A 24,565-nucleotide genomic window follows, 5' to 3' on the forward strand; every position below is an offset into this window, starting at 1 on the left:
TGGGAGCATCTTTTTTATTTGCTGCTAAATAATTGTGCAGTAATTAATTTAATTCAGGTTTAATTCTGGCAAGCTTTGAGGCATTGAGAGAACCCCCCCTGTCATGGCAAACAATGTACAAGCAAATAGGACAATCCCAGCCCCACAGATTTTGCATTCAATTTTAACTGCATGATTGGAGACCATCAGTAAATGAGAGGTTTAGACAATTTTGTCACTAGATTATCACATTGTGAAAACAGGTGTGCAAAGAACATCATCGTTTTGATTGCTGCAGCCCTTAGGGATTCCCCTTTGCTGAATCTTTTGCTTGGAGTTTTCCAGGGGTCTAGGACCGTGTGAGGCAATGTATTTCTAAATAGCCCAGAAAATCTAACAAGCCTTAGCATCAAAGTCCTACTGAAGTTCATAAACTGCACATACAGCTTCTCCAGTTGCTACAGTTCCCTTAACAAATAAAGGGAGCAATGCCCAAGGAGCTCTGGGCATGTTCCTGTACCCCGTGCAGAGAGGGGACATGGCCTAGGGCTCATCTCCTCGCATTCATTTAAGAAGCTCCCCATCTCCTGGCATAGTTCTGGTACACAGTAGTGGTGGGTTGACCTTGGCTGGATGCCAGGTGCCCACCAAGCCCACTCTATCACTCCCCTTCTCAATAGAGCAGGGTGGGAGAAAATAAGGTGGAAAAAAATCTTATGGGTCAAGGTAAAGGCAGTTTAATGAAGAAACAGCAAAAGTCGCACGTGTGGAAGCAAAGGGAAAAAAGGTGTTATTCCCTACTTCCCATCCGCAGGCGATGTTCAGCCACTTCCTGGGAAGCTGGGCTTCGGTATGTGTAGGGATGGCTCCAGAAGATAAATGTCATAAATAATGAATGCCGTCCGTCCGTCCCACCCCACCCCACCCCTCCCTCCCTTCCTCCTCCTTTCCCTTCGCTTTTACATCTGAGCAGACGTCATACGGTATGGAATGTCCCTTTGGTCAGTTTGGGCCAGCTGTCCTGGCTGTGTCCCCTCCCAAGATCTTGCCCACCCCCACCCTACTGGCGAGGCGAGGGGAATGTTGGAGAGCCAGCCTTGATGCTGCCAGTGCTGCTCAGCAGTGGCCAGAGCACTGGTGTGTTATCACCACCTTTCCAGCTACCAACACCAGCACAGCGCTGGGAGGGCTGCTGTGGGGCTCAGCCGGGCCCAATACAGCAGTACTCCTTGGCAGGGGTTTTATCCAGAGCTGCTGTCACTTTTGAGTTGCTCCTTGAGTGTGGAAGAAGCCAGTGAGTTCATCCTTCAGTCATTTGGCTTAAGTGTGTCTGTCCTTAAATCCTGTAACATTAATATCATTTCCCAGGAATAATGGAAAAGGATTGTCCTCCAGGAGTCTTTATCTCATGTTCATATTGACTCAGGCAGCTGACAGAATCTCAGAGTTGGTCTCAGAAATGTTTTTCTGCACCTCTTTGCCCTCCACCATCTGATCAGACCATAGCATAGTGTCTCATAGCATCTCGTCACTCATCTGCCAACCTGTTTCCCTTTGAAAGCTCGGCCCTGCTTTATTCCACAAAGTACAAGACTTTTGACCAAAGGGCGTAGGATGTAGGCTCAGGATGGAACATTTTACACCTTCCTCGTCTGCATTCGTATTGCTCACCTGCTTATAACATTGCTTCATCTGCAAGGCCCTGTTGCACCTCACCATCTCAGTGGCATGTCACTGAAGAGCAGTTTGTGTGGTTTTGCTCTGTCCCTGGGAACATTGCATGTTTTTCCTTTAGGATTTGGCTGGACTGCCTCATCCCTAGGCCTGGAGCCATCAGCTTGGTATTCAGTAGGCACTCTTTCCTGTATCGTGATATGGTCCCCTGAGGAATATGCTCAGAAGCTGCTTGTCGAAGCAGCGATCCTTACTTGGGTTGTAGCTGGGGCTGTACTGAGCCCCGTTCCTGCTAAGCCCTCGCCCTGTTAGCCATGCCTTGCTGGTGTTGGTTTCAGCATTTGCAGTGGGGCTTTGCAGCGTTCCTAACTTTCCTAGTCCTCCTTAGGCATCCGGGCAAATGCTGCTCCGCTCAGCAAGGAGGACAGTTGTTGTTCCTCACCCTTGTCAGCCACCCAATTTAACTTGCAGCTCATCTTGAAAACACTTAGAAACATGTGTCTTCCCTCCCCATCCATCCAGCATCCTGGGAATTTGGAACAGAGCTTTCTGTCCTCACTCTTGTTCTTACTCCCTTCATATCTGCAGGGATCTAGCTCTGGGAAGGAGTCCAGGGTCCCATCATCCTCAGGATCAGACGGCAGCAGTGCAGCTTTCTTTGCTCTCAGATGGTCTTCATTGATCAGGACCTCTGCTCTGACCACACTGGGCAAGAGCAAAGACGAGTACCCGTGCTCTGCAAGCGGCCAGCAGCAAGTGCCAAGGGGAGCGTAGGAATAAGGACAAACACCACTGGTACTTCTTGTAATGTGCCCTTGGAAACACCATTGCAGAAAGTTCACAGCCCACCCCCGTAGGTGGTGCCTGTGCATACTCCTCAAGGACTTACAGTCGCTTGCCTTTTCTGTAGGAGGCAAGGGTAGTAAAGTTTGTTAGAAATGATCTGTAAGGGTGCAGTCAGTTCAGAAATCAGATTTGATGTTGATAGGAGCTGACCAGGATGAAAGACAAGGTTTAGGTTTCTGTGCAGTATGCTTTGTTGCATCATATAGCATAATTCCTGCAGAATTCTACATTTGGACTGGCTTGTTGCCTTGGCAATATCCTTTCTTGAAAACTAATATTTTTTTAGTGTTTTGCAGATCTATACTTCCGTGAGTGATCCTACCAAATTTGCCAGGAAGCATGCATTTTTGTTAAATGCTGTTTATTCCAATCTCTTGTTAAGCTGAATTAATGTAATTGCAAAACTAAAGGACAAGTTATCTTTGCTTTGTCAAAGCTAGGAGTAGGATTGGATAGGAACCCATCCTTGCAGCTGTACTGAGTTCCAGCTAAGAAATAAAAATTAAAGACCCCTTTGTATGCCAAAAAGGTTGAGTAGATAATAGATAGATATCTGGGAATGCAAATATCTATCCTGTGGATTATGTAGCAGAGACATTTTGCCAGTCTGTCTAGCAGAGCAGAAGACTTCTTACTGGGCTCTTGGCTCCTCCACACGTCACATAAAGATCTGCAGAGCTTGAAAGGCAGTGTGTTGTTTTAAAAATAATGCAGTAGAAACTAGCTAGTAGCACAGCTTTCTGTCCACACTTCTGTAAGAAAGCAAGCATTGGCAAACTGTCTTCCACTGAAGGCTGCTATCTTTTCATCTCCCTCCTTCGTTCACATTCCTTCTCTTCATTTTAGGTGCTGCTCTCAAGTTGCTTCTCTATTTTTTTTTCTCAGCTTCGAATCCTGTTGTTAAAACCCCACTTTCCCAAAAAAGCATTTGGTTTTAAGCTTCTCACTTAAATATTTAGGGCAGCACCTCCGTTGTCCATATCTTTTTCTTTGCACTGGTCTCCTACATTCTCTTTCCCCATCCTGGAACTCACCCTTGTCCTACGTTTTCTATTTATTTTCCATCAGGCTTTTTGCTGATATCCCTTGAAGGGACAGGAGCAGGTAAGAGGAGCGAAGAGAGAAAAATTAAAAGCTACTGTAACAATTAAGAAGTGCAGGTAGATAAAGAGGAGTGAAGAGAGAAAAACTAAGAGCTAGTGTAAAAATTAAGAAGTGCAGGTAGTTAAATGGTTGACCTGTTTTAGAGGATATTTAAGCATGAAGCATGTGGTATGGACTGAACCAGGATGCATCTCAGAAACACTTTATGGAGCAGGAGTGCCCCATAATAGTTTGGATAGCACTTCAGTGGGCAAAAGCTCATACAGAGATCTCCCTTGTTTCATTGCCCAGGCTTTTCCCCAGGACCTAGAAGAGTTAAACGAGTCTTTTGCCTTTGCCTAGAGAACAAACTCATTATAAGGGTAGCTAGGCCCCCAGTTTCTTCCAAGGTGATGCTTTTTAGCATCATAGCGATACCGGCCGTCTGTGCTGTAGGAGCTGATGTTTGCAGCAGTCAGGGCTCATGTTTAGGCTGACATCAGCAGGAATCCTGGCTGGGGCAGTTGTGTGTTAAAAGAAACAGGGAGTCATGGTAACTCTTTATTTGGGTGGCTGTTTTGTTCAGACCATCCCCTCCTGCCCCCCTGCCACAGAGCTTATACGCTGTGTCAAGGATGCTGGAGCCCTTCCAGGGCTGGGACTAACTAAGCCGGGCCGAGAGCCTTGTGACACCATCGTGCACATGGGCTGAATGAAATCTAAAGAATTTAAAATCCTGACTAAATGTGTTGGGACAGAACCGCTGAAAAAAATGTTGTTGTTGAACTTAATTAGCGGCGCCAAGTGAGCAGGTCCCACTGGCTCAGCACCCGAGCACAAAGGGAGCACGTCAGGTCATTGCAAGGGCAACAGGAGAATAAAAAGGGCAGGATGGAAAAAAAGACCTGGGCCAGGAGCGTGACACAAGGAGCATTGCCAGCTTCCTAATGCTTGTTCAGAGCCAGCTTTCCAGAGAGTCCGAGAGGCTGGGCTTTGTTGGCTGGTGGGGATTATATGCGCCTGTTAGTTGAGTTGGACTGAGCTTATTTTCTGTAAATATAGATTGGTTCAGCAGGAATTGTGATGACTAGAGCTCAGCGCTGCAGCCACAGCAGCCTACCTGTATAAATGCAGGTAGCGGGAGAGATGCTGAAGCTGTGGGGTTTATGCTGCGTTTCAAAGTCTGGAAGAATGTCTGAATTACCTAGCTCCCAAGAATGAGGGCAATTGGGCAGGCTGTTTTGGAAATGGCTGGAGAGGACTGCTAATCCCATAGCTATCTCCTGTGCTCAGCACAACGGTGGCTGTGGCTGCTTTGCTACGGGGTTTGGGAATGAGAAAGCTATGAGCAAATGGTGCACCGGCCCGCAGCCCATCCAAACAAATGAGAAGACGCTTTTGTTGACTCAAGCGGTGGACTCTGGAGCTTGTTAAACGGAAAGATGCTGTAGGCTGATGTGAGGTTTGCTGATTAAAATCTGCTGTTTGTGCTGTGAAAAAGCATGAGACTTGTGCTCCTGCACACCTGTCTGTGCATGTGCTTAGTTTTTCTCTTGTACAGGTTCCTTCTCCTATAAATGGGTAGCCTCTTCTGTCCCTTCCTACCCCTCCCTCTCTGCCTCAGGCCATCATTCCTGCTGTCACAGGAGAAACCCTGGGGATGACAGAAGGAGCCATGTGCCTTGGCCTGTGTGAGCAGGCATCTACACTCAGCTCATGGATTCCAGCCATGGAGGAAGGTGGTTTATTATCGTGATGGTGGCAGGAGCCGTGATGCTCACACAGAACAGGGTGACCGCAGACCATGCCACCTGTCCATGTTTGTGCCCACCAAGGTACAGGCAGTACCAAGGTTCAGCTGGTACGTGCTGTAGGGAGGAGAAACCTGCTTGCAGACGTTTCATGGTTGCGTGTGGGATCTCAGTTTTGCCGCGTTCCTGCTGCATAAGTTGTTTGAACGTGGCTGCTCTAATTAAATTTCATGTGGAGGACTTCAGGACTACCCTTGCATAATCGTACTTCGATATTATAGGAAAAAGGGGTCATTCGTGTTAGAGTCTGCGGAGAAGGCCATATTGATTGATGGCACAAGCTTGATAGAGTGGCTCTTTTATTATCCAAAAGATATAGGCTACATTACTGAAGACAGGATTTAAAACTATTGCATAGCTATAGCAAAAATGTTTAGTGTGTTTTATGTATTTCTACATATTCTCTCAGTTGAACTGCTGCCAGATAGGGAACATTTGCTAAGCAAAGCAACACAAGTGTAACTAGGAAGTACCTGCTTACCCAAAATACAGGGAGAGGAAACCTCTTCTTTCACCTGTCTACAGACTTCACTGGAGTTTTGGGTCAGCACACACAAACAGCCGTGGGATTCACCTTTTCCCCTCCTGCTAAAGTAAATGCAATGGGATTAAAGGAGGGAAGGGGCAGAACATTGCCAGTATCTCAGTGCATACTGAGAGCTTAGTGGGATTCAGTCTCCTGGCTAAATAAGGAGTCTAAAGGAGCTGTAAGAAGGCTTGATTACGAAGTGAGTGTTTCTTATGTCCTCCCTGACAGCTGCAGTCAAGATCACTTAGAATATTTAGGAAGCTAATCTGTCCATTATGATCACTGAGAACAGCCTGAAATCTGATTTCTTCCCTTTTTAATAGCAGTCCATCCTGAAAGTGCAGCCCATGTCCTGAGTAGATATGAATCTTCACTTGTGTCCGTAATTGTGCAGCTACATGGCATCTTGGTTGGGCCACGCAGGCAAGCTGGAGGAGAGCAGCAAGGAGCAGGGGGCTCGGGTGGACGCGAGAATCCCTCCCCATCCTGCTGTGAGCAGGGCCCGTGACAGGGCTTGCTGGGGGAAGGCTGGTGTTGGTGAGCGAGGGGGGAGGATGAGAGCAACCCTCCAGGGTCCAGGGAGTTGGGGGTTTAGGGCCAGCATTTACGGTACGCAGTGATGCGTTGCAGGAAGAAATACGTCGCCCTCCTGACTCATTAACACACCCGGAGCTTGCACTTCATGGGGCACAGCTGTGACACACTTTTATTGCACTGTGATATATGTACTATTTCAAAACTGTCTGATTATTGGAGCTAGGATAAAACTCTGAATAATCTGAGATCTCTGGAGATTAAGACATATTTTTTTCCTGTTGGTAAATACAGGGCGATCTTTCTTGTGCCCTTACTCAACTGAGTGCTGTCTCCAGGCATAACTGCAGCATACTCAGTAATACCATCCCACTCATTTTCCCCATGGGAAGTTCATTTGTGAAAAACTGGTTTGGGAAACAGTGAAATGTCTGGGGTTTTTGTAACTGTATTTATAATATTGGAAGCCTAATATAGATTTCTCGGATGGGTGTTGCACTTGTCATTCAGTTTTAATCAGTGATAATGTATGTGTCAAACTTCTTTCACCCAACTAGAAAAAGTGGCTGAAACAATCTACCTTTTTCAGGTAGCAGAGAATCAAAGCATGGTCATCAAGTAGTCTGTAGTTTATGGATTATAATGGAAAGATTATTCAGAGCTTAGCATTCAAATGTGATTAGATTGTCTTTTTGAGCAACAGACTGCTCCCCTCAAATAAGGAGTAGCGAGGTAATAGCAATGTTGCTAGTTTAGGAAATATTATGACAAGTTTGATGGGATTTAGCAATAGAGCATGCAGCTGATGGCATCCTTCCATTACTGAAAAAATCCCTATTTTTTACTAAAACTAAACAAACAAAAACCCCGTAGTCCTTGTTCTTCCAGAGAAGGACCTGGACTTGTGACCCAAACATACCTAAAAATTTCTGCTTGTGTGTGTGTGCATGGGAAACTGTAATTTCTAAGCCTGTCTCATGCTAGCTGAATGTGGGTTTTTTTTAGGTTGGTAATACTATCTGTCTCACAGGGGAGAGGAGAAGCCAACTCTATTTATAGTACAGATTCACTGTCAAATGCTATCTTTCACAACAGCTTTATAAATGGTGCAGGACAGATTCTCAACTGGCACAAGCAAGCAGAAAAAGAGAAGTCATGCCAATTCATGTTAGTCGAGAGAGCTAGCGAAATCATCATGAGGGTCAGGCAGCACTTCAGAAACACTCAGCAGCACTTCGCTGAACCACCGTGACACGCGTCTGCAAGTACGAGCGTTACTGTAGATGGCATTTAATCCTGTATCACACCTCCAGTGAAGGCAAACAACCCCTGCATGCCTCCCCTGCTCCAGCGTCCCGTGCCCTGTAAGTAACCGGGGCTGGTGGAGCCTACTGAAAAATACTGGACATGGAGACTACACTTCACGAGAGGTAGACTCAGGAGTTAGGCTTCTTATGCCATTACATTTTATAAACTCATCCCAAAGTTAACTCATAATGGCCACTGTCTTGTTTTCAGTGGAAAAAAGATACGAGGTGTACAAAACTAAAGTAATACCATGACAGAAGTAGCTTATCTTGGCCTTTAAACCCAATAGCTAAATAATACAGTAACACCCTCGAAAGCACTTCAGTTACCGAGGAGCATAGTGACAGTTTTACACATAGATAGATGCGGTTAGTGGATCAGAGCCCCTGAATGACCACCTCAGGCTTTTTTCTTCTCCCTTTTAACTACCACGAATAAGACTTGGAGCTCCAGCACAAAGGAGAGTTGGTTAAGGCAAGTAAGAGAGCTGCGTGGGAGAGTAAGAGCACTTCTTGAAAATAGACTTGTGAAATGAGTCCTAGCCAAATGCATGGAAGATTTGAGGTCTGCTTTCCTGCTAATCATGTCTTCAGTCAAATGAGATAGAACTGGTGGGAAATACTGTGAAAGCCACATCCCACTCTAGCCAACGTCCTCATGGTTCATCTGCTTAGTCACTCAGCTGTAGGAGACATCTTATAACCACAGAAGGTCTCAAAGCAAAGTCTTTTATCTAACAATGCGGGGTTTCTTTTGATGTGTTGTTTCTCTCTTACTCTCCTGTTGGGACTGGTTGTCTTCTACAGATGAACTCTGCCTAGTCCCAAGGACAGTTGATTGCACATGCTCGTGGTAACGTCTCGAAGCTGATGTGTGCAGTACCAAGATCCTACTCTTTGCAGTTCATGAGTCAGATGCGTTCATTGTGAGCTTTTGGCAGTTTTGTGGTGGGACAGGCCTAGCGGCGGCTTCTAAAGCTGTTCTCCATTGACATAGGAAGCATTGATACCACAAGCCCCTGGGACTGGACCTACTGAACGAATCCAGAAGCTGAAGGAGCCCTCTGAAGAGCCATGATGGTGGTAGATCAGAGCCACCGGCTGCATGCCACTGCCGGTTTGCTGGCTGCTGGCGGCCACTTGCAGGTATTCAGGCTGGGAAATGCCGTTGTCCCTAGGAGCTGAATGTTGAAGTCATATTGAACGTGGTTTACAGGGAGAGGAGAAATGTCTGCCTGGTGTGGATAACCAATGGTGTAGATACGCCCAAATGAAAATGCAGTTAATTACCTTTTTGACTTTCCAAGCATATATGGATCCTGTGCTCCTCTGCTTTCTTTTCCTGCAGGGAAGGTATCAGAAGTGCTGCCTCCTTGGGCATCAGTGTTGTCTCTTCTGATCTGTTGGGCAGCATCAGCCACGCGGATCCTCCAAGGCTGAGCATAAATCAGCAGAGTTTTGCCTTGCCTTCCGTTGCCACAAATAAGAAAATAACCTTTTCTTCAAGGATTAAGCTTAGTTGATTCACAGAGGTGTAGCATTTGCAAATAATTAAAACTGGATTTTGGTACAAAAGAGCATAGTTTGCTGCTGTAGTTTTTGAACCCTTTTCTGTCTTCCCATTTACATTAGGACTGACAAATATCCATCCATAATCTCTTCAGAACAGTCAGGAATCAGAGCCTGAGCTCGCTCCAAATGTACCTGTTACTTTCAACAGGGAGGGTTGTCCCTGTGTCATACAGCACTATAAGAAGGGATGTTCAGTTTTCCCTTTATTCATCTGATCAATGTTTTAGTTGCCTTTAGCTATCCTTCTGCATCCATCAGTTGAAGGTACAGTGAATTACCGTTCCTTTTCTATACACAACAAGGCATTTAAATGTGCAAGTAATTTAATCCACACCTGAAAACCCTGGCAAAGAAGTTGCAGGATGACTTAAAAATATTAGAAATGCTTCGATCAAGAATCTCTTCTTCCTTGAAGGTAAAATAAATCTTGCATTTAGGCACTAAGGACTTTTCACATAGTATCCTTTCACTCATGCAAAAATGCAATAAATCAAATGCATACTCAAGCACAGTATTGGACCGGAAATTTAAAGTATTTTTGCTAGTGGAAATCACTCTTTACTTAAAGTGTATTTAGTTCTTCATCATACTACCCACTGTCTTCAAACTCACTGGATTTTATTATCCATGTTAGCTGACTAATTTGTTTCCAGCTTCTTTTTCAAAATCCATAAGAATTATTCATTCCTTTTTGTATCAAAGAGCATTTTGAAATATTTTTGTTTGCCTCACAGCTTGAATGTTGGTGTATGTGAAAATTAAGGGAAATTTCGTTCCTAGTTACTTTGCTCCAGGACTGCTTCTCAGGGTTTAGAGCTTGATTTCTCAAGGACCAGAAGAAAGAAGGAGGGTCTCATGTTGCTCAGATGCACTGAGCTTTGCAGTGCTGACGACCCTCATCTCTTGGCCATTAGCACTCAGCCCCTAGCACCTTGTATCTTGTAAAGATGGGATTCAAGTAAATTATTAACTGTTGGTTACGGTGGCTTGGTTTGTACAACATTTGATGTTAAAACTGGCCGTTACTCCATCTGTGTGCTTTGGAGCGAGACCAGGAACTAAATTTAGCTGGTCCTGGCTGCGGGGCAAGCATAGCTGTCGGTCCTGCCTGCAGTGCTTGCTGCGACCCGCGCTCCTTATCGGTTTACAAAGAGGGGAGCTTCCTGATGGTTTTCAGACTTCTTGAATGACATTGGACAGGTTTGCTCTGCTTTCCTCATGATTACTTAGACGTAAGTGCAGTGTTGCCTCTCTTAGGCTTTTTTGGTGGTGGATAAATGCTGCTCAGCAGGGCAAGCGGGTACTCAGTTTAGTAAAAGAACTTAAAAAAAAAAAAGAAAAAGAAAAAAGGATATAGAAGTTCTTACCTGTTTTTTAGTATTTAAGCATCTAAAGTAACTGGATACCAGCTTTCAAGTTTCTCTTCTAACTCTCATGTCTAGAAACTTGACGCCTTTTTAGAATAAACAGAGTCAGAAGTCTCACTCCAGGCACTGGAGACTCCAGCCACCAATATCAAATGACCTGCATTGGGAGTGGGGTCTTCAGTGTTGCTGACTTTTAGTGTTTTTCTAGATAGCAGCAGCAGGGTAGCAAAAAGGGCTTACACTAGCTCTGTATCACCAAGGAGTCCTCTCTGAGCTGGTCCAACTAGCTCTACAATGCATTTGAAGAAGACTAAGTCACCTTCCTGGCTGCATTCGGATCATATCTTCAAACGTTACAGGTTCTCAGACTAGATTATGTTTGCATCTTCTTGTCTGTGATGGTAATTTTGTTCATTAATTTCCCTCTTTGACAAAAAGAGCTAATTTAATACTTGAATTTTAAAGATGCAGATCTCTTAAATTGGTAAATTTCGAGGTAATTTCAGCGCAGTACTGAAAAGACTGCGTTTTGTCCCAGAACAGACATAATGAGATATTACCAACTCTGACATTTCAGGAAACCATTTGTAAGAGAGAAATTCCTTTCAACATTCACTATAGTTATCAGTGATGAGGTGACAAATGAAAAAGCAACATGATAAGAGTCCCCTGCTACAGCCTTTCTGAGCAAGGAAGGGTGTTGCCTGCAGGGTCAAGTCAGAGCAGTGCTGCACACACGATGAAGAAAAATCACACAGAAAGTAAGACACTTCTTTCAAGGCAACTATCTGCATTTTTGTAACTTGGATGATGTTTTCCTGTTTCTCCAGCAATGCAATTGGTCCCCTTGTCGCGCTCTGGCTTATCTATGAGCAAGGTGGTGTAATGCAAGAAGCGTCAACTCCCATCTGGCTGCTGTTCTATGGAGGTGTCGGGATCTGTGTGGGTCTCTGGGTCTGGGGTAGAAGAGTTATCCAGACCATGGGTAAAGACCTCACTCCAATCACACCATCAAGGTAGGTGCACAGTTGTCATTACAGTTGTGTGTACTTTGTGCGTTAATCAATCTGAGAAATCGCTGCTCCGGGATTTTGTTTGTAACGCTGTCTGCTGGATTTGCTGTGCTTTGATTTTGATGATAACCTGGCTTTGACTTCTCCGTCTTTCTAAAAAATGAAAGAAAAAAATGGAAAGGGAGAGGAAAAAGAAATGAGAAAGAAAGAAAGGAAAAAAGATAACCTTGTAAACTAATACTGAATGCATTGGAGGTGTAGAAGTCTACGTGAACAGAGTGTTGTGCTGATGACCTAATTAGTGTGGCAGAAGGTGCATTTGGAAATGGCAAGATTACAGTGGCTTTCCTAGTGCCCTTCAGACTATTAAAACCATATGTATTTATTACAGTAATTTTCATCCTTAATGCATACTCGACCTCTGCTGGTGCTTAACCGAATTACTAATTAGGCATGATTCACTGCAGCGTAGAGTAGTAAAGGTCCCTGACGCAATGAGCCGTGCAGCTGGGTTACTACAGATGACTAGCCTGTGCCGTTCCCATTATTCAGCCCTTCCTTGTTCTCTTAACTTATTCCTATGCCAAAAATCAGTTGGAGATAAAACAGTCGAAAGAAGAAACGGGTAAGACTTTGGCACGCTGCATGGTATCAGTCCAGACTGATGCAAAGAGTGATTGTGAAGTGTTTTCTTATGCTTCCCGCAGTGGATTCACTATTGAGTTGGCTTCGGCGTTCACAGTTGTGGTAGCTTCCAATGTTGGACTTCCTGTCAGTACTACACACTGCAAGGTATGCCTTTGCCCAGTGACTGCAGTCAAGGCAGTCTGGACTATTCATCTTAAAATTGTGCCGCTCGAGCCAGCGGATAATGGCACAGCGAGGGGAAAACAGCCAGTCACGGAGGACAGCTAGGTGGAGGTGCGTCAGCCTGTCTCAGCTGTGCCAGCAACACTGGGAAATAATCAGGCTCCCAAAAAACGCATTGGAGTTGTCACAGTAAAGTTGCTGACATCAAGCACAGCATGAGCCTTGTAGCTGTGGCTAAAGAAAAACAGCACTTGCAAAAACATGACTTCAATTTTAAAGCAAATGATTACAGGGAAGAGCCTGGTTTCCTCTGACGGTGCCATTTGAACCTGGTTGGGTAGCATTTCTCCCTTGTTCAGAGGCTGCGCACCATTCATCATTTATACTTCACTTTCTTGATAAGTGCATGGCATGGGATTTCCTGCATATAACTCTTTTACTACAGGTTTTCCATCTGTCTTTTTTTTTTTTTTTTTTATTTCTTCACAGTGGATTTTGCATTGAAGTAATGTGTGCGCTAACGGTACTTGTAGCCTCAAATGTGGGTATTCCAATAAGCTCCACCCATTGCAAGGTATTGGAGTTTGCAGTGATCACATCAGTAAATCACATCGCTAGGACAAACCATAACAAAATACGAGAGATACCGATCGTTGCAGATTGCCTTCACTATGCGATGTGCCGTGCAGGCAGTGATCGCAAAATAACAAGAACCGCTTTTAAAGCTCGTATGGCTAAGCAAAGTCAGCGTTATAAGTAATTGCACAAAAGTCTGGAACGTCTTTCACCCTTATGTGATCATGTTGAACTAATATAGACCTATTAAAATAATGTAGACTCATAGTTTGTGTGATCCCGGTTACGTGTATTTCAGAGCCACCTGTATGAAAAACACTGCTACATCTTAAGCTAATATTTTAATGTCTCTCTTCTTTTAAACCAACTTGTCCTCACTTTTGTGCATTATAATACAGAATCTGGCCCTTTTAATTTGAACAAGGCTGTTGGTTTGGTTTTTTTTAAAAAAGACCAGTTTGAAGTACATACGTAAGCTGGGTAATGAGCAGAATTCGATTGTGTCATATATACGCTGTGTGAGAAGACATTTATATCGTTTGTAGGCAACAGGGAGCATGTGGACGTTTACACTGTTGGAATAACATAGTGGGAATTTGGAATTTCGTTCCCCAGGAAATTCCTCAGCCAAATACCCCATCTTTCTTTGCTTCCCCATGGACTCCCAAGCTCTTGGACATGCAGAGCTGTCTGTATCCCTCACCCTCTGGCAGGGCATGGGAAAGCCCCTCTGAAATCAGAGACCGCAGAGCAGCAAACCCCCTCTGCTTCGGGACATACCACCAAGCCCTACAAGAGCCAGATCCTGTAGGATTCACTGCTGCACCCTGGGGACCTTGGAGCCCTTCCAGCTCTGGCTGGGGCAGGCAGGTTTTCAGGACTAACTGCTCCACAGCGTGGCAGGCGGGCTGGCCAGAAGCCAGGCATCCTTGCCTGTGACATTGACCTGGTTTCCAGTGAAAGAGTCAATGAAATCCACACATCGATGCTGCAAAATGCCCCAAGTTGGTTCATTCAGCCTTTTTCTGCTGAAAACCATTTCTTCAGAAAGCCTTCCTCTACTGCAAAATCATCTCTTTCTTCTGGTGTAGAGTTCTTTGAGAAGCAGCCAAGACTGAGCTGCTCTGAAAGGCTGTTCAGATTGCCTGGTGTTGGCCAAACTCTGGTGCCTCTGAATCAAGCAGGGAGGGGAAAAATAATAACAACATGATCCAGTTCTAAAAATGCTAGCCTGAAAACACCTCCCTTTAAGCTGACTGGTATATCAAATGCATGATTAAGAATCTGCCAGAGAGAATAATACAGCTTTGATTATCCCAGTTGTATGCATGAATCACTTCTAGCCACTCATTGTAAAAGAGAAAATACACTTGGGTGCAGACAAATGGGCTGAATTTAAAAAGAAAATGTCTTGGAAGCCATAAGTTAATGAGAGGGCAGCATTAGGAGGTATTCATTGACTCAATGCAGTTAAAAGTTTGGTCTTTTCTAACTGCAGAGCAAACTAATTCTTTTCAAAAAACACTTCCATAAAAGCAGTTGATGTGGTTAGTCCGTATCTGCTCCCCTGTAGTTTGCTGCATCTCATTAGATGGATCATTCTTAATAGGAAGATCCCCATCGCAATAGGGTTAGACCGTTCCAGGATGTCACATTATTATAACCGACTCTGTGTTTCAGCATAATGAGATCATGAGTTGAAAGATTCTAAGCGATCAACACAAGATACAGCAAACACTTGTAACAGATGCATTCCTTGTTTTCTCCAAGGGCCCAGTGAAGGAATAAAAGAACTGTTACGTATCATTTGCTCCATGGGAGAATGCCTCTCTGAAAGTGCTGTCAGCCATTGAGACAGAAACACCACCTTAAAAATCAGCAGAAAAATTATTTTGCCCTTGAAATCAAAAAGAAAATGGATTCAGGGTGAGCCTGGTCCTAAGCCTCTGGCATCAGCGAGTGGGAAGTATTCCTTTCCCCAATATTTGCTCTACAGCAGAATAGCATTTGCTAAAGTGGGAGCCTTACTGAAGGGGTGTCAGTCAACTGAGCGTGCAGCAACTAGATAAACCTATGGCAAAGAAGGAGCAGCGTGAAACATCTTGGGTAGAGGGAGACCTGTTTGAGGTGAAACAATAGACTATAATGAAAAGTGGAGACCAAGAATGAAGGAAAACTCTGAGTGGCAGTTTTCAAGTCTTGGGGCAGATGGGGTGGCAAACTGGAGACTGGTAGCAGGAAGCATTAGCTTCTGAGAAAAATCTGTCACACCCTCTCACATCAGGAGTTACACTGGGTCCTAAATCAGAGGGTTTGGTCTACATGAGGTGGCCACCACCCAATATGCCTGTCCTAAATCTGCAGCCCAGCAGCTTTTCCACGCTCAGTGCCTGCTGAGAGCCTGAACCGCATCATCATCCCCGCCACAAGTCAAAGGGGAGAGGAAAGTTCCCCTGAAAGCCTCCAAGAGGGCCTGAGGGAAAGACCTAACCTTTTGATCCTCCAAAGGGATATGTGAGTCTGAACATGGTAGCCACGTCGCTCTGCCTGCACCCTTCCAACCTCCTTTGGGAATTAGCACTGAAAAGCTGGTGTGGTGTGAATGCGTATCTTGCCTTTCTGCTGCCCAGGTAGGCAAATGGTCGTATTGAATCTTACACACACTGCCTGCTATTTATTCTAAGATACAAGATGTAGAAATAAACAGGCATTTCTCGGCTCTAACAGATTGAACGTGCTCGCTTACGGATAAAATCAGAGTGCAGGAGTTAAATGCTTTTTCTGTGCAAAAGCAACTTTGCTGAGGTCATACTTATCAGTTCGGTTTTGCTATTACGATTTTGGGGTTTTGAAAAATATTCTGTGTTGCTGTGACAGAATTATCATGTTCTGTGTGTTATTCTGATGTGCCATTGCACAGGAACAAGAGAGCCAAAAGTATTTCTGTAATGCTTTGAGCAGAGCATACTGAAGGCAAACTGCACTGGTTTCAAACCAATCTCAAAGTAGATACCATCTGAAATTCTTCAGACGGTGTAGTGTCCCTACACCCAAGTTTTAGCTACTCTCCTAACCTGTAGTCCATCAAAATCACTATTAATAAACTAAACTTTAATAATGTTTAAAACAGATTACCAATGCCATCATTGCTGATACCTTTTAAATTTCAGGAGGGACTCAGAGACTGTCATACGTAGGCTGCAGGCTAGCTCAAAAAGCAATGCTTCTTGTTGCAAGCATGACAGGTGGATGCTAAGGATGTGCAAAATGTAAAGCAGAGCCTAACACCTGAGCTGCTGAAAAACAAAGTTTCCTCAGGTTAATGCTTTGATATAGTCAGAATTGTAGGATTCCTCTTAGCTGGGCACCTCCTAAATACACTTATAGCTCCTGAATACAGAATAGCGTATTGCCCACGCTAGGGATATTCAGATTAAGTAGTATCAGATTCCCTTATTGGGTCAAGCTTTAGAGGGAGGTCTTTTCAGTCCTAGAGTATCAAGTTTAGTTTTCCCTTGTTCTGTCACAGGTGTTTTTCTGAGTCTTATTTCCCTAGAGTTACGGGGTCTTCCACAAATAACTTCTTCTGCAAAAAGCAGTAGTTAGAAGTTAAATAGGTGTTAATGAAAGATGCAGATTCAGTATGCCTGTCCTGTCTCTCCCTGCTTCCTTGTCCTCCCAGCATTTATCATTTTCCTGGCACCACACATGGGGAGCAGCCCATCTTCTAATCTACAGGTAGGGACTGATACCCTAATTAAGAAAAGAAGCAGGGAAGGGGAGGCAGGGATGGCATTTCAGGGAGCACAAGCCCAGGTGTGTCTTGGAAGTTTCTTCAAAACAGGGTATTCCATCCACATTTCTAGCTGTTTTACCATATGCTTTGAATAGACTTTCACTGATTTACACATTGTCGTTAGCAGCATGGAGGGCCACTTCCAGGGCAGAAAGAATGCAGCGTTTTTGAAGTTTTTGCATCATTTTGTACTGGAAATGTTTTTCTCAGTCCAGTTTCCTTCTTAAAAAAAAAAAAAAAAAAATCTGCTGTGTTTATAGCCAAGCTCATTAACTGAAAATACATTTGAAGGAAGAAAAGGTTGTAGCTTTGCCCATGCCACAGCGTGTTTGTCTTCAAAAACACTGACCTACCCAGCTGCCCTGGCAACAGTGCCTTTGAAGGATATTTTGGTGGTTTATCCATTGCCCACCTGAAGCCAGGCCTCTTGATGTCCGTGCAGTTTGCATGCCCCATAGCATCAGGCTGATGTCTTTTTCCACAAGGAGGATTTTAGCTCTGGGTGCTTTGCTTGGCTGGGTGGTCCAGAAGGGCTGTTTTTTCTCAGAAGGCTTGGGCTGGTGAGTTTGATGTAGGCAGCTGTACTGGATCTAACCTTGCATGGTCTGTCTGCCCCCTGCCAAGTTACCATCGCTGTTCCAGGGTGAGCTTAGCTGCTTACATTGCCATTGCTGTTTATAGCCCACAGTATTGAAATACATAGGTGCGGTTTGGAGTCAGCTCCATATGTGAGACTATAAGCTGCAGGAGTTCAGCAGCTGCTGGGTGAACAGGCAGGACATCCCAAACCAGCAAGAGAACAAACAGGCAAGTGGGACAGGAACCGTACTAGCTATTGCAGCTGGCCCCATGCCACACTCTCCAGCAGAGCCTCAAAAACAACTTCCCCAGGGTTTTTATCATTTAGACCAAAGCCTGGGCAGACTCCGTGGATGCTTGCCCTCTTCCCTACAGACTAAGCCAGGTGCCGGGCAGGTGGAGGGCTGCCTCGGTTGCACTCATGGCCGATCCGGGAGCTAGCAGGGCAGGGAAAAACCCACAAACATTTATTCTCCTTTGGCTGCCCCCGAGACCTGTGGAAAAGCAGGAGATCATTGCAAAATAAAGGTTAAAGCACCCTGGAAGCGTCGCCCTCCTGTGACCCCACCAGAACAGAGCCATCAGTATCATCAGGGGATCCTTTATCTCAGAACATTTGGTATCAGCTGGTATCAGCTGACTGGCATTGGTGTGGCCGTGGGCATGTTACTGTTGCTTGGACCTACCCCTCACATCTCGTCTCCCTCTCTCTTCCCCACGCTCCCAAGGTCGGCTCCGTGGTGGCCGTCGGCTGGATCCGCTCCAAGAAAGCTGTCGACTGGCACCTTTTCCGCAACATCTTCCTGGCATGGTTTGTGACTGTGCCGGTAGCTGGCTTGTTCAGCGCTGGAGTGATGGCACTGCTGATGTACGGGATCCTGCCTTACATCTGAGGAGCCTCCCCCGCTGGGAAAAGGGGAAATGGCCAAGCTACTACCCAGGGGAGAAGCGTTCCCATGAAAGAACCAGTCAGAGAGGATCCATCTTCCATATCTAACTTCTTATCTACTGTACATAACAATGTGTCATATTGGTGACATGGTGATGTGGTGCCATTTCTTATATATTAAAGAAATATATATGCATATAGTAGGTAACAATACCTAAGTTATATTATCAGTGGGGTGAAAATAATTGCCTAGAATTTAATATTGAGTAAAATTTGTACATAGTGTATCATTTTGGTGGCAATTTTTTAATCTTTTGAAGAAGAGTATGGATTAGGAAATGTTTCTTGTCCATTTGATATAAGAAGAAGCGAGGTACAGGACTGCATAACACATGAATTTTTTTAAAGCTATTAAGATACTGGAACAAAATAAAAATGTGCAGAAGTGCTTTTCATAAAATAACTTTGTTCATATCATATTGATCTTTGTGTATCATAGCATGATGGTTATGGCTGTGTAAATACTTACAAACAGTAACTTTTAAATGGTGCATTTCCCTTATATATTTTGGATAAGAAAGTTTAGGAAGTACCAAAGAAGCAGGGGAATAGCTTGCCGATACTATGTCGTTGTCTACACGTGTGAGTGTGTGTTGTGTTTCCCCACCTCTAACTCAATGTTGTTTTCACCAAGCTCCCGCCAGCGAGGCTGGGATTAGTACTGTTCATGTCTTATTGTAACTTTAAAAAAAAAAAAGCACGCACAAAAAAGTTAGTTCTCGTTACTTAGTAGGCAGACCACAGTTCTCCACATTAGCTGATATTAGACTGACTTCATTTTGTGGGTTGAATTTGAAGTACGTCACTGCTCACCTTCTACCTTTCCCCTTCAAGTCTCCGCTCCTGGTTGCCCTGCTATCAACTCCAGCAGGAGAACGGACCGTCAGTCTCCTCGTTTTCTGTCCATCCAGCCACAACCACACACTCTCAGGTACAGGAGCCGGACTGTGGGGTGCGCGGCACCCCCACGTACAGAACCGAAGGGCAGCAGCGGGTAGGGAACGGGCTTAGCCCTGGTGGTGTGGTTGAAGGTGTGGGCGCCCGTGGGAGTGCTGACCCACACAAGGGCTGGCATGTCAGGAGCATGGCAAGGATGCGAGCAGATGCTGGGTCCCGTTGGCGAGTCCCATCCCGCGCCACAGCTCAGCAGCTTCCCGCTGTGCTGCAGGGGTGGGACGGGAGCCTGGCTGTGCATGGATGGCGGTTGCATGGTAACCAGCATTTGGGATGAAATTTTTTCACGGCAGCTCAGGGGGAAATGGCTAGCTACATCCCCTGCACGGCTTTGGAAAGCACATTTGGGTGAAGGTTACTGTTTTGTGGGTGGGGAAGCAAAGGGCAAGGGGTGCCCAGAGGAGGTTGGGAATCTATTACTGTTTAAATGCTGCTAAAATTTTGATAAAATGTTCTTGGTACTCCATTGTGACTTTTCCATTGGTCATTCATACTAAATTTATAATAAAAAGATAAACAGCCCCTATCACTGTTTGCCTCTTGGGTTTTTTGAGCATTACTCAGCCGTGCCAGCCGTAACAGGAAGGCTCCACAGGCAGCTAAAACCTTCTCCTTGGCATCTGCCGCCTTTTGTTCTTTGTCCGCCGAGGTCAGTGAGGATGAAACCGCACTGTGTGCAGTGCTGACAAAACCTCCCTTTTCTGCCTGCCATCCCGGCAGCCCCAGTGCCCAGCCCTCGCTCTGCACGGGGCTTGGCTCATGGGTGTCACCCTGGTGAAGTCTGGGAGCTCGGGGGCTGCTTCGAATGTATTCACCGGGTGCTCACTGGCTCCAGGTGCTCCCCTAACCCTCCTTTCGAGGGCTCTGTAAATATCCTCATTGCTGCAACACCATGGCACTCAGTTTCCAGCCCCTCTGAAACCCTAGAGCCATGGTACCAATAGCACCAGCAAACAGGTGGGACGGTGAGCAGCGGCTGAGTGACCAGAGCAGCCAGTAAAGGCACAAAGACAACTTGGCACCTGTGGAAGAGGCTGGAAGGGCTCACCCTGTCTTAGTACTTGCATAAACAAGTCCGTGCCTGGTGGCCCAGCAGCTTGCCACCTTGTTTCATCTACAGAGACAAACCAGACTTGTCTTCTCTAGGGCAGGGACCCAGCTGCAGCCCCGCCGGACACAGCCAGCATGTGGGGGGCTGCGCCGCACCGGCACCGGGGTGGGGTATGCGGTAATCCTCCAGCACACACAGCTGGGCGCCTGTCGACACACATGTCTAGGAATAAAACTGTTCTGAGGGAAATGGCCAGCAAGGAAGCATCTCCAAAATATCCCTGCCCTGAATACAACAACCTTTAATCTGGAGAGAGATGGAAAACCCGAAGTGACTTTCTCCATGCGGCAGAGGTGTCCTGCACCCTCAGGGAAGCAGAATTGCCGCAGGGGAAGGACAGCTGGTGAAATGCCCTGCAAATATGAGCACGGTTAAAACGTCTTTCGTTCAGGCAGCAACGAAAGTAGGTACAGATCTATTTTCAGGGCAGGGACTGGTGGGGTTTTGCATTTTTGCAGCGGCGTGGTGGCTCAGCGGGGCCTGAGAGCCAAGCCTTGTTTAGCCAAGACCTGTTCAGCAAGCAGATGCTGATGGACCTCAGCAGAGCCCTGCAAGGCTGCTGCACCCCCCGAGCTCAGCGCTATGGTGAGGGTTTTCCCTCTGCAGCTCCCAGCCGTGCGGCCACAGCCCGGCGCAGGGCACAGGACCCCAGGGTTGTGGCAGACCTGGCTGTGTGCTGGGGGGGGGGGGGCATGCGGCCGCCGGGGGCTGGGTGCCCACCTTTTGAGAAAGGTGAGGGCAAGAAACAGCTCAGCAGGTAAGAGAGGCAGAAGCTTGATGAAAATATTTATTAAAAGTAAAAATTCTTGCTAAGGAAATGCAGTCTGAATTTTGGAAACTAGTGTCTACTGTGGCTCATGGATCAGGGGTAAAAGCCTTGCCTCAAACCAGCCTGAGAAGGAGCACCAGCTGGCAGGCTGTGAAGGTGCTAATAGGCTCTAATTGTCCTCATCAGCCTCTCCTGGTGCCTCCACCCCACTTACGTGCCAGACTTCTGAGTTTGCCCTGGAATTTACTTCATCCTTGCATGTTTGTCTAATGGTCACTGCGTTGCTGCTGGGACTTGTTACTGCCACCAGTCCTGCTCTGCTGGTGCTGTCCGGCAGTGTGCCCCACGCTGGTGAAGCAGCTGTGGCAGGGTAACCGGTGCGTCATGGTTTGTCCTCCTCTGTGGGGAAAGCAGCCCTGGTCTTCCAGCACCCTGCAGCTGGACCCCGACCTCCGAGGTAAGTGCCCTGTGCACTCGTGACTGGTCAGACTGGCTGAGCATCCCTTGGCCAGTGCCACAAGTACCAAGACTTGTTCTGGTGCTGGTAACTTGATGTGTCTTGCAGGGCTGTGTGTGGTGTGAGAGCCCAGAAAATGCAGCTGGGGAATGTGTGGGGCAGGGCAACGTGGAGGTGCAGGACCCTTTGTTTGTGTGCAGTAGAGAGACTTGGGTTGCTTTCTGAGAGCTCCTAGCCCAAGCTTGGGGACCTGGGTGCCCCTGGACTGCAGAGTGGCAGAGCAATACAAAAAAAAGGCTTGGACAGACACTTATTTGGTGAACAGGTAACTGTTGGAATGGGTCTTGTGTAGCTTGTGCTGCTGCTTCTCTAGGTAAGGCAACTGATGAGAAAAGGGTTTTTTGAAAGGTTTAAGGCTCTGGTTTTGTGTTCTTCCTTTGGTTGAGCTTGCTTTAGTGACACTAATGAGATGGCCCGATGGATCTGATGGAGCATTGATTCCATCTCCTGGTTGCCAGAAGAAAGTCTGAATTTGAGTAAGATTTTACTGCCACTGTGAAGCTTTGTAAGCAGCCTCCTTTTAAGCTGTAAAGCAGAACAGAGAGGAATTATAAAGAACAAACACATGAACTGTGCTTTTTCCAGAGTTTAAAGGTGAAGCTGTACAAATATCAGAAACTAATTAAACTGACTGTGTGATATTTAGTTATCTTGGATCCTAGGAGAAAAATTGATTTCTGTTGCAGTGAAATAAATTACATTTTCATACTGATTGACACAAGCAGACTTTGCTTCTACTTGTCTTGCAAAAGTAACCATTATCTGACTTTAGTTCTTCAAACTGGGCTGCTGAACTTTTACAGTGATGCTATTTTAGCATGTATTGATGAACAAACACTTTGGGGGTAACACTGGTCTGAAAGATGACCTTGTATGCATATTGCATCACTTTTTCAACTAATTGCAGTTTTCAAAAGGGCATTACTTTTCCTAAATGAAATGGTATTTTTAACTTGTACAAATGCTGTGCTGTACCAGCTTCTAGGTGCAGAAGCTTTTTCTGTGAGGGGATGAATGCAAGGAAGAGAAGTTTGTTTCCTTAACTGCAATTGGCTTTGTTTTTAAAGTTGGTGCCTGAAAACTGAGCACAAATATATGTGAGTTGCATGGCTCCTTGCATCTCCCTCAGCTGACACTGAACAGCCAGCTTCAGGCAGATGAGCTGGCCTGATCTCTTAGCTGGACTCAAGTTAGTTGCAAGAAGGCTGCTGAGCTGCAAGGGTCCTAATGGCCAGCAGTGGGGCATGTGTACAGGGAGGGGGGATGGACAAACCTGCTTTAGCCCATTTACTGCCCTGCTTTCCTCTGGAGTCTTCCCTTCCATGACCTCTTTCACTGTAGGCTGGTGCAAGCATGAATTAGACTGCTGTACAAATAGGTGCCTCAAATACTGACTTCTCATCTGACAGAAACCCCAAATTCAAGGGTGTGACATCTGCTACTGCTTGGCAGTGGTGCCACAGTGCAAATATTTACTGTAGATCATTGTTCATTGGTGTGCTTCAGGGGGTGGAAAAGCAGTGGTCAGTGTCCAGCTGGTGGCCTGTCCTCTTCATCACCAAGTTGCAGCCAGCTCCTGCCTGCACAGCAGCACGGCGCGTGCCCGTTCCTGTGCTATGAGTGGTTCGTGCAGCTATAGAGCTGGAGCTGCTGCTAAAGAACAGGATCCTCATTCCTGGTCTCTCACTGTAAGGACATCTGGGGTTCTCGGCCTCTGAAAGCCAGCTCCACCAACAGTCCGTATCCCTCCTCCTCCAGCACAAAGGGAGAGGATGCCTGCACCTGCAGATGGGGTTGCCAGTGTCAGGGAAAAAAAAGACAAGGAGAACGTAGTACACTGCTTTCAAGTGAACCAGGAAAGTGGTCCTAACTAAGTGGAAAAGACAATGTTGAGAATCCGCTTGATTCCTGTGGAAAGCAGGCACACCTGGAACTGCCTGAGGTTTCTGGTCTGAATAATTTTCTGCATGCCTGACTCCTTCTGCTTGTTCATGCTTCTGATAGATTCCTGGTGATCTCTGTAATGGAAATTACATGTGGCATGTCTTTCACACTCATGGGCTTATCAAGGTAAAGCTGACAAGTTCTCTCTTCTCAGCCTCTGACTCTGTGTGACAACTTGTAGTAAGTCTTGGCTGCTTCCACACAGATGACAACTTCTGTTTCCCACAAGACCAGAGACGCTTTGTTACACTGATAAAGTGCCTGTCACAGAGTGCTGGGGTTAAGTGCTTCTCAAAATACACCAAAAGCAATGGGGATCTGGCGCAAGAAATGATGATGAAAGGGAGAAGGAAATGTCAGGCTAGACCCCAGCACTGTGAAGAGCTTGGTCACCTTATGGAGAGAACGGCACAAATCCAATTCAGTGGACAAGCTTTGGATGGTAGACAAAAGTGAATGCATCATTTTCTGAGGTCACAGCCATGTGCCGTGTCTGCCTGCTTTCCAGAGCTGTAGATAGTTTTTTGAAGCACCGTGAACAATTTGGATGCTGAAATCTGTGTCCAGCTCTGTCACGTACCTGTGCTGTAGTGAATGTGAATTGCCTGACCAAGGGAGGCAGTGAGAGGCCGTGTCCTCATCCCCCCTTCTGCCCTGAGCAGCAGAGATGCTGCACCCATCCAGTCCTGTGCTTCATGGAAGGCCTGATGCATGCAAGGAGGGAAGTAATACTGTCCCCTGCCAAAAATGTTATTAGGGTTAAAACCTCCTGACTTCCCACTGGGGACAGCCTCTGGGCCAGGGGTAGGGACCCTTAACCAAGGCAGGCTACAAGGAAGCGGAGG

General features: G+C 46.0%; 1 protein-coding gene across 6 annotated transcripts in view; it reads left to right on the top strand.

Annotated features, from left to right (window-relative positions):
• SLC20A2 (solute carrier family 20 member 2) overlaps positions 1 to 19,908 on the top strand; it is a 59,562-nt gene extending 39,654 nt beyond the window's left edge. For 3 of the 6 annotated variants that reach the window (XM_080375684.1, XM_080375683.1, XM_080375682.1), the window contains 3 exons: positions 11,533 to 11,718; positions 12,423 to 12,507; positions 18,205 to 19,908. In XM_080375684.1, coding sequence (XP_080231810.1) covers positions 11,533 to 11,718; positions 12,423 to 12,507; positions 18,205 to 18,369 — 436 coding nt within the window. In that variant the 3' untranslated portion in view covers positions 18,370 to 19,908. Of the gene's footprint in view, positions 1 to 11,532; positions 11,719 to 12,422; positions 12,508 to 13,014 lie in introns of all 6 variants that reach the window. The other 3 variants (XR_013926080.1, XM_080375685.1, XM_080375686.1) reach the window with 3 other exon arrangements.
• Positions 19,909 to 24,565: the final 4,657 nt, after the last annotated feature.

Source organism: Falco punctatus (assembly GCF_963210335.1).
Source record: "Falco punctatus genome assembly, chromosome: 1".
NCBI classification, from domain to species: Eukaryota; Metazoa; Chordata; class Aves; order Falconiformes; family Falconidae; genus Falco; species Falco punctatus.